Source organism: Sprattus sprattus (genome assembly GCF_963457725.1).
Source record: "Sprattus sprattus genome assembly, chromosome: 3".
NCBI lineage: Eukaryota > Metazoa > Chordata > Actinopteri > Clupeiformes > Clupeidae > Sprattus > Sprattus sprattus.
The window spans coordinates 15,690,739-15,701,609 of record NC_137922.1 but is presented as its reverse complement, the minus strand read 5'-3'; the positions used below and the strand labels follow the sequence as shown (position 1 = coordinate 15,701,609).

Below are 10,871 nucleotides of genomic sequence, written 5' to 3'. Positions count from 1 at the left end.
AATGTGCAGCTTAGAGAGTCGCTGCAATGTGGCATTACTGAATGGGCCAGTAATGATATTGCACCAAATAATTAAATATCACATTCATATTCATTCACATTCATATGTCATATTCAGTTCCACCCCTAAATACTCAAAATGTCTGACTGCTTTAAGATTACTATTTTGGATTGTTTTTAAATGGTCATATCATGATGCAGTACATAGTGACAGACACCTCTAGCACATTATTATCGTTCGTTAGAGACATATTCATTCCTTAAATCTTCTTGTATCTATCTTGGTTGGGCTCTCAAAACAGACAAAAAGTAAAGTTTAAGGTTACGGTCAAGGTCAAGGTCAAGAACAATTAAGGTTTTGAAAAAAAAAATTGACCGTGTAGAATGATTTCCTATATTCAGGGTATAACAACAACATTTTGATGATTTAAAAAAATAAATAAAACATATTCAGACAGTATTTCAATTTCCATTCTTCATGATTATGCTACAATGGCACACAGGCGTGTAAGGAGTGTACAGTAACTGAGGTAGGCTACCCCAAGGCACCTTGAGTTAAACATTATGGGTCTATTTTACAAAATCCATTTGCATGGAAAACGCACAAACAAATTAGGCTATGTCATTAATGCCCCAAATATTGGATCAATAAAAGTTTGAATATTCCAGATAAAACTGTCTTCGACCACCAGCGAATAATGGTTATTAAGGGATATTCTAAACAGCACGGGCCTTATTTGGTAAAAGCCATACATCAAAAAAAAAGCAACAAAAGAGAAAGCGCACTAATAGGCCTTCCAGATTCCATACCGGCAGGCATCACTAAAGAACACTAATATTCTTATCAGGAGGGGAATATAACACTATTCACTGCGAATAGGCCTTTTACATGATAAGCCTAGTATTCATTAGTGATGAAAGGTCAGTTGCAGATATCTGGTCCAAAAATAAAGAGAACAAAAGATAAGAAGAGGAAAATAATATAAACCACTCCCCTTTTCCATTAATCCATCGCTGATTACCTGTGATTGTCCTGAGAATATGAAGAAAGGACAGTGAGCCTTCAAAGGTTGCAGTGTCACGTGTGGTGCGTAAGAAAGCTTACAACACTGAATAATATGTCATTCAACGATTTTCCAAGGCCTTTAACATGACGAGTAGTACAGCAGTGAGTAGTACAGAAGTGCAGTAGTACAGTAATAGTGGAGGAGTGGATTAGTAATGAGGTGATGGAACAGAATATTATTACTGTTTTCCTGTTGTAAGTGGTTGTTCACATAGTAAGTCTTGTCTGAGCATAGGATTGCTCATATGGGAGACTGATGGAACCGAATATTGCTATTCTCCTGTTGTGTCAGACATGAACTAAGAAGTTATACCATTTTGTATCATCTGACCCACAACCCTGGATATGTACTCTGTCTTTGTCTCACTGAGAACTGACCCATTAGCATCTGAACACCCCCCCCCCAGGATATCCTCCTTCCTCCTTTCAATATACCCTCAGATTTGTAGCTGCGTCAACATCCATGTTCAACAATCACACATTACACAACTTTTCACGTCACAGATAAGGTTTACCCTGTGAGGTTCTGAACAAGAGACATGAATTGCTATACTGTTCAGTCCTATCAGATAAGGAGTCTTTATATAGTTGCGTTGAGGTAAGGGAGAGGACTATGTTTTGAGAAAGACGGAGTTCAACCATGTCACAATCAATCAGAGAGATTTTAGTTCTTTTGGTTTTAGGTGGATTAGGAAGTCAGGCGAGGTAAGTGCCTTTAATGTTTCTACATACAGTACATTTGAATGACTATATCTACATACTTATGTCACACCAAATAGGCTACATGCATTAGAATTCTATTTACCTTGTGAAATATTTTACGGACTGAGTGCAAAATACATTGAACCAAAATAAGGACATTTCTCTAGTTCGATTAAATTAAACTGAATTCTGTGATTCATGCTGTTGTCCATAATTAAACAGTTTTTCCTCCTACTAACAGAATTCTTCTTCCATGATCAAATTCCTTGTTGATATACATACTTTGGTCTAGATGAAGAACTTTGTGAAACACTATTTTAATTTTCCCTCTTTGGACACTGCTGAAATATGTATATAGATGGGGATGAAAGTCTCCACACATTTTCCTCCTCTTATGTCTTCCCTTTCTGCTTCTCTAATAGCCAAAGAGTTGCTGAGGGCCCTGAACCGAGGAATTATGACTACTTTAAATATCACAACATGTCAGAGGTGAGGCAACCTCTTTTCACAGGAAAAACAAATGACACTATTGGTTTCAAACATTTAACTTTAACATTAAACTAAGACATTTTGTGGCATTTACAAGTCCCTCGATAAAGCAAGATGAGTTATTGCTTCATAATATTTTACCCTGCTGGCCTTTTGAACCCGAGCGAAAAAGCACCGAGAGGTATGGCGGTCGATAGGGCAGTTACACACATTCATAGTGATGGCTGACACCATACTGTCCCCTTAAAGGGTTTGACGTGCCTCTTACATTGGTGTTGACCGTAACTTTCCTATTATTAAACCTATTAAGCAAATATTATAACAGCTACCTCATACCTATCCCAGCACTTCACCTGGTCCCCCACAAGTAGTGCTTCACCAACCACTGAGCTTTTCAAATGAATAATTCCAAATTAATATTAAAAGTGCATTCTGAGGACGTCCTCAGCTAACATGTCTGCATTTGCCTGAATAGATCTCTGGATGGATGGAGCAGCTGGAAAAGGAGAACCAGGGTGTCGTCACCATCGAACCCTATGGACAGACATATGAGAAACAGAACATAAAACTTTTGAAGGTATATTCAATTTGTTGCAGCAGTCTTTAGATGACAATAATGATGATGTTAACTTTGTTTCAGTGTTTCTATTAGATAAACTGTATCATATCTCACTGGATCATGTCAACTTCATGAGGCAAAACTAGATTTACTTTTACATTTTGCTTAAAATGTATGCCCTGACTGCAATATGTTCATTTCAGGTCAGTATTTGGCTGTTTGGTTTAGTGAGGCATTGGGTACGTTAAGTTATTAAGGTAGTTATCAATGTGGCAGATTTGCTGGCTAGTGAGAATCCCAGAGACGCGTCAATAACAGCTATGGCTACTGACCTGAAGTAACCTAGCCAATGTCTCTCCCTTGTTTCCTGCACATGAGCCTTTTGGCCTTATCCGCTAGCACTTACCCTTGCACTGACATGTTAGGCTACCTTTAACCAGTTTGAGAATGTTTCATTCAACCCACATCACGCGACTTAAGCGTTTTGTTTAATTTTGTCTCTGCAGCGCAATATTTACCTAAAAACTATACTCAGTGTATTGTATACCCATTGAATACATGAACCTGATATCAACTACAAACTACAGGGCTTAGGAGCCTCCAGGTAGACCTCTGAAAAGACAGTAGTGGTTCATAGGATCTTGTGCTTAGATTCAGCACTATTTTAGCACAACAGGGTTTCCCATGCAATGTAAGCGTGCGCATCAGTGAGCTGTGTGCATACTTAAAGACTGTGGAGCTAGTGGAGCTGCACTACATACATTTAGGATCTATGATTTTGCAGATTGGCCTTGAATCCACTGAGAAGAAAAAGGCTATCTGGATGGACTGTGGTATCCACGCCCGAGAATGGATCGCCCCGGCCTTCTGCCAGTATTTTGTCAAACAGGTGGGTTGAACAAAGTGGAAAGGATAATATTAACTAATCTTCATATGTCAAGTTAATCTGCATCTGGTCAAGTCTCCCAAGAAACTAAATCTCAGCATCATCGCTCATTCCTTTCTTTTTGACCAGATTCTCGACACATACAAGACAGATGAGAAAATAGGTCAGATGCTCAAAAACATGGACTTGTACGTCACCCCTGTCTTAAATATGGATGGCTATGCCCACTCATGGTTCAACCAGTCTGTAAGTACATTTAACCAGTCTGTAAGTACATTTATGCTATTAAAAATAATAAAAAACTTTATTTTGATGGACATTAGGATCTCTTAATTAATAATATTCAGATCATCAGTCGACATGGTTACGCCACTGACATTCTGACAGCCATACCAACGGAAAAAAAAGTTAAAGTACAGTCATTACTGATGGATAATATAAAGTTTTATAGCACCATTCCCAAGGGTAAAGGTGAGTCAATAAGGAGTGAATGTAATTATCTGCTGTTCTTTTCAGACACGACTGTGGAGGAAATCCCGATCGCCAGGCAACTGTGGAGACTCCTGCATGGGCACTGATCTGAACCGCAACTTTGATGCAAACTGGGGGGGTAAGAGTGGCCCTTTTTGTTGTTGTTTACTGTATGATTAATTGTTCACTGTCATATCTCTAAAGTTGGACACAGTCACATTATATGATGATAGTGATGATTAACATACAGCAGCAGCAGCAGTAGTAGTAGAAGTAGTAGTAGTAGTAGTAGTAGTAGTAGTATTAGTAGTAGCAGCGGTAGCAGTAAAAGTGGAAGCAGCAGCAGTAGTAGTAGTAGTATTATCACAAAGTACAGAATAATTTTTAATACTGTGCTGAGCAACTTAACATTAGCATGGTTAAATTCCACAACGAAACCAGAAACTGTTCTTTTTCTAGCGGTGGGCATCTCCAGGAACTGTTGCTCAGAGGTTTATAACGGCGCCACCGTGCTGTCTGAGAGTGAAGCGCAGGCCGTCACAGACTTTGTGAAGGTGAGGAGCAGCGAGATCCTGTGCTTCCTCACCATCCACTCCTACGGCCAGCTCATCCTGGTACCCTTCGGACACCCTAACATCACCGCACCCAACTACGATGAATTGGTGAGTCTGACTCCAGAGAAAGAGAGAAAAGATAGAGACAAGAGAGGCAGTGAGAAGGGGAGGGAAGACAGGCAGGACAGGTAGAGTGAAGGGAATGAAACAGAAAGACAGAGAAAGGGAGGGTAGTGGTAGAGACAAATAAAAAAGATGGAGAAAAAAAGAATCTGTAAAAATGTTTACCTAAATCTGTACACTATGTTTATGCCTGCTATCTGTGCTGTGGTAGATGTCAGTGGGGCTTGCTGCAGCCAAAGCCATTAAAGATGTCCATGGAATGGACTACACAGTAGGAAGCTCCCCTAATGTTCTCTGTAAGTATCCATATGTTCAACAAGTTCTTCTTGTTTCCACAAACCAACCGTTGTCCACAAACTAAACAAGCAACCAATTCCTCTCTTTTTCTTTTTCTCTCTCTCTCTCTGCCTTTCTCCCTCTCTTTCTCTCTCCCCCCACAGATCCAAACTCTGGCTCTTCCCGAGACTGGGCTCGTCTGATTGGCATACCTTTGTCCTTCACCTTTGAACTGAGGGACAAAGGTCAGCTTGGCTTCGAGCTGCCTGAGGACCAGATCAAGCCCACGTGTGAGGAGGCATACGCTGGAGTTCGTTCCATCATCACCTATGCCCATGACAAGGCCTTCCACATTACTACTCCCAGTACTCCAATGCCTACTCCTCCAAATACTGCTGCCACTCTAATAGCCACCATATGGACTGTCCTGCTAGCTGTATGCCTCACTAGCGCACACTTACTATAAAGTATTGGCAACTACCTCTTTGCTATAGTGACACAGGCAAAAGGAGAGGTTCTTACTTATTGTTATTGCACTTATTGCACTTATTATGTGCAAGTCCTTACTATTTTTTTCCACAACTGCAACAATTATTTCAGCTCCTCATCTACTGCTAAATTTGCAACTTCTAGTGAATAATGGGGGCACCCCTGACTCCATGTAGCGCTCCAATGTAATTTGCAAGAATTATCCATGACCAAATTAAAACAACCAATCAGAGCCAGGAGGAGTATCTGATGAGGTGTCAATCACTGCTCATGCACTAGTCACGTGCATTAAGTAATCAGTGTGTTGCTGTCAGGAAATGTTACTGACAACATTTGTTGTGCTTCTTTGAGCGTGATATTAAGTACTCATATTGGGTACAATATGTTCAGATATGATCTACAGTGGCAGTGAACACACTTTCACATGTTAATCATGATGCATTTTCAATAAATGAATCATTTTAAAAAAAGGACCCACTTTACCTAACCAATGGCGGACCTGAGAGTGGCCGAAGGTTTCTGCATTTTGCTGAAATATAATACTTATTAAAGAACCCTGTCTTGGTAAAACTTAATTAATCTGTCTCCACTCAATTTGGAACTCAGCTTTAGTTCCTGGTTTTTAATATTATATTGCTACCCGTTAGTTAGGCTGACCTAGGGTCATTTCTTTGAATGCCTACAATCTGTTTTGACGAGTACCCCTCTTACTTTTTAATAACTGGTTTCTTCTAGGAATATTGTTGCACAAGATTTTGCCACGGCCAATTTCTTTTGGCATATATCACGGACACAACCTGTTACTAGTCCTGGAGACTAACTCAGAGGCTACATTGCTGTTACAGGGCTTAACATCATGTTAGACTGAACTGATTCAGGGACCTGTACGATCACAGTATAACCATTCGATCCAGTGCAGAGGCTGGACAGCAATCCACCGCTGTGTAATACAATGTAACATTTCTGCTGCAGCTTGTCTAGCCCAGATGATTAGCCAGGTACCTCAAGACTTACATTACTGCTTTTTTGTTTGAAACTAATCCTAGCCAGTCATTGCGGAAACATTGTTACCTAGCAATACTTCTCTTGTTATGAATTTCTTGTCATGTACAAGTTACTGATACAGTTACATATTCAAATAAGTGTAAATTGAATAATCTAAAGTGACAAATATGAAAGGGTGACCAGGCGTCCTCTTTTACCCAGACATGACCTCTTTTCGTACAGCTTCACAACTGGTACCCCTTTTCCGTTGGGTTGGTCATCTGGTGTCTGAAATTATATATATATATTTTTTTTTAATGTTGCCCCCCCTTTCCCCACAAGAATCTTCACACATCCAACATGCATCAACATCAACACAAACATAAACATAAGCTTTTACCTCTGTGTTGCCAATCTTAAGAACTAGAGAATTCTGGACTTCTTTGTCTCCTGTTCTGTTGGGAAAGCATTCTTCCTATAGCTGCAGCTGGGTGGGATTTCTTAGAAGTGGCCTGATTATTGTAAAATTGTATCATTTTAGCAATAATTTCATCCTAGTCTGAGAGATGACTCACAAGCATTTCTATGGCAGAATGAGTCTGGGGATCAGTTTTGTAGATCGAAGCAAATTTATAGCCAACATCCTATGTTATGATGCCAGGCTACCCACTGTATGTCTTACAAGCTTCCTGTAACCTATCTGCAAAGGATGAAGTATGTTCCCGTTTTCTCATTGTCACTTCTGCTAACTTTTCTGGATTAACAGATACAATTCCCAAGAGCTCTAGTAGTGCTTCTTTTGGTCCTGATTATTTCCCATCCTATTAGTTACTTTATCTGCTACGTGACATACACACGTCTTTATATAGTTGCGTTGAGGTAAGGGTTGAGAAAGACATCATTTTGTATCATCTGCCTCTGTAACCTATCCCCCTGGATATTTACTCTGTCTTTGTCTCATTGAGGACTGATCCATCAGCATCTGAACCCCTTTCCCCCAGATAGCCTCCTTCCTGCTAACAACACCCCCCCACACACCCTTTGTCCTCTGTTCTCCCCTTTTTGCTTTTATTGCTTGCAGCGTCCCTCATTAAGGTCAGATTTACATCCGAAATGCAACTCATGGAAAGCAATGGATTATTAAATTGGCCTATGTCTTGGTGTCATACCCTCAGATATGCATAATTGCCCTGAGTATTTTCATAACTACCAGTAATCATTTGGCTGTGTCAACATCCATGATCAGCCATCTCACACATTACACAACTTTTCAGGTCACAGATAAGGTTTACCCTGTGAGGTTCTGAACAAGAGACATTAATCGCTATACTGTTCAGTCCTGTTCAGGGGTCTTTATGTAGTTGCGTTGAGGTAAGGGAGAGGACTATGTTTGGAGGTTGAGATAGACGGAGTTCAACCATGTCACAATCAATCAGAGGGATTTTAGCACTTTTGGTTCTAGGTGGATTTGGAAGTCAGGCGAGGTAAGTGCCTTTTAATGTTTCTGTAGCTACATACAGTACATATGTATGGCTATATCTATATACATATGTCACCCCAAGACCTCTAGTAGTGCTTTTTTTCAGTCCTTATTATTTCCCATCCTTTTCTTTCTGCCAAGGCTCTAAATCACATGTGTCAAACTCAAGGCCCGCGGTCCAGATCCAAGCGGTCCAGATCCAAACGATTTCATCCGACCCGCCGGCACCTCAGAATGTTGCAAAAAGTTCCATTGATTTGAATGGGCCACGGAGTAATTTTATTTGGCCCGCCAGATAATAGGGAAGGTCTATCAGAGCTGGCCTGCTGCGGCCGCCGGTATGTCGCACGCACCACTTATTCTGCAAGTCCCACAATGCACTGCCACCGAGTTGGTAGCCTATCAATTTAGGCCCGCAAGTGCAAGACCTTGCCCCACTGTCTGCAGCCTCATCACCTGAAGTCAAAGTTTAGCTTGCGGCCTGTCTCTCTCCCCTCCCAAACTGGCCAATATTGGCAGAATATATGTTCACCGATGTAAAGGGCTAAGTTGTTTGTCTTTTGAGCGGAGCCAATGTGGCTGTAATGAAAGAATATAATTTAAGACGGCACTATGAAACAAAACACCAAGACAAGTACAAACATCTGGAGATTAAACAGAAGCTCCAAAAGGGAGAGGAGTTGAAAAGAAGGCTGGTGTCACAGCAGACTGTAAAAGCCAAATCACAAATTGAGGCTGCTGTGAAGGCAAGCTTTATTGTAGTAGCAGAGATCCCTTTAGGGAGAATTTGTCAAGAACTTCATGATAAAAGTTTGAGACATCATGTGACCTGTTAAAAGGCCAGCATTTTTCAATGTGAGCCTGAGCAGAAACACTGTTGCTGATTGTGTATGTGACCACCGTTCTACAACAACAGCTGATTGTAAAGGGAAAAGATTTAATCGCATACTCCCTTGCTGTGGATGAGAGCAGCGACACATCGGATACTGCCCAGCTGTCAATCTTCATCCGTTGAGCGGACTCGACTGTGTGCTCTATAGATTCACTTTTGGGATTTAAATCCATGCATGGCACAACTACGGGGTAAGATCTCTTTAAATAGGTATCCAAATGTGTAAATGAAATGGGGCTGCCTTGGGACAAACTCGTGGGACTGACCACAGATGAAGCGCCTGTGATGTGCAGAAAAGAGAGGCATAAGAAATGAATGCCACTGATGTTTATTTTCTTTAGAATTTGATATCTGTGTTTATAGACAATAAATAATATGCCTAAGCTTTAGGATGATTGTCCCAGATTCAATAGGCCTATGTTAAACTTAAGTTCATGTTCACATATGAAGAAATACAAAATATCTTTTTTTTATATATCCGGCCCTTGAATTGGACGCAGTTTTACATTTTGGCCCTCTGTGTATTTGAGTTTGACACACCTGCTCTAGATAATGTAGAGGGAGGGCACATGCTCAGTACAACACACGCAAAATCTGTCAATGTGTAAATGTCCACACAGGTCTCCAGACTGGTGAGGAATTCTAGCGGATCGTGTCTGCCAGGGTGTCATTAATATGAAGATTTTGTATCTGTGCCGCCCCGCGACGTGATAGGACGTGATAAGAAGTGAGCACACCATTAAGACGTGAATCATTCTCTTCTTTCAGTAGGTCTCTCTCTCTGTCTACCTCAACTAATCTTTTCTTGGTCTGTTTGAATGTTGCAAGAAGTCCTTGAAGGGCATTGGCAACTTTCCCTTTTTTGTGTTTTCGTAGCTTGGAATAATTCTCTAACCGGGACCCTGCCAACCCGTAGGGCTTATCCTAGGTGTTCTCTATTCCGTCAAACATCCCCCCGAACCATGTTTAATGATGTATTTAACTATTAGTTCTTCCATTCTTAAGTTCTAAAAAAAACACCACCAATAACAAGCTTGCTTTATTTGTCAGTATACTACTCTCTGTTATCCACCAACTTATTTTAATACTATGCCACAATTTGTAGGGCTGACGAAAAACGCCGGGGTGCACGAAATTTGGTGGGCATGTAGCCCCACTAAAATAGCGTGGAACCATTGATTTTCGTTTTGATCCGTTGCACCCCCGTCGGACTGGACCCCTTTTAAAGAGGGTGGGGCGATTCAGTTTTCTGTGAATAAGTCGAAAACCGTAGGGCTTAGGAGGACCACTTTTTTTTGTATGTTGGTCTTAAGAGGCCACGTCACCATTCCACTACCACTTATTTCATGTATAGCGCCACCTTGTTACAAATGAAAAAGCAAAAATGGAGTGTTGTAAAAAATGTTAATTGTAAGTTGACAAGGTGAGAACTGCACGAAATCGGAGGTGTGGGATCATTATGACACCTTATGACTGCACGTTAAGTTTCGTGGAATTCCGGTCACGGGGGGGCATGCAATAAATTGATTTATATGGTTATACACCAACTGGCCTGTAGGTGGCGCGACACAGTTTTCTTCGAATATCCCGAGAACTGTAGGGCCTTGGAGGGCCAAATTGTTCTTGTATGTTTGTGTTAAGGGGCCATGTCAACCCATACCATAACCAGTCATTACATGTATAGCGCCACCTAGTTAAAAATTAAAAAGCAAAAATGAGGTGTTTTAATCGCATATATGTCAAAGTGCTCGAAAAATTACCAAATTTGCCAGGGACATCAAGCCTGTAACCGTACATCTTCGGTAGAGGTATTGTCCATGGATGGAGCAAAATGGCTCTGTAGCGCCCCCTAGAACATTGCAAAAAACCCTGCACATTGGGGTTATTTTGGCATAGCTTGT

General features: G+C 40.9%; 1 protein-coding gene across 1 annotated transcript; it reads left to right on the top strand.

Annotated features, from left to right (window-relative positions):
- Window positions 1-1,705: 1,705 nt before the first annotated feature.
- On the top strand, window positions 1,706-5,591 carry LOC308361841 (carboxypeptidase O-like; the record flags this gene model as incomplete). The annotated part of the gene is made up of 9 exons (XM_080834300.1): window positions 1,706-1,770; window positions 2,190-2,256; window positions 2,732-2,833; window positions 3,600-3,704; window positions 3,831-3,947; window positions 4,218-4,311; window positions 4,632-4,834; window positions 5,061-5,145; window positions 5,290-5,591. 9 exons carry the CDS (start codon window positions 1,706-1,708, stop codon window positions 5,589-5,591), a joined length of 1,140 nt encoding a protein of 379 aa, XP_080690426.1.
- Window positions 5,592-10,871: the final 5,280 nt, after the last annotated feature.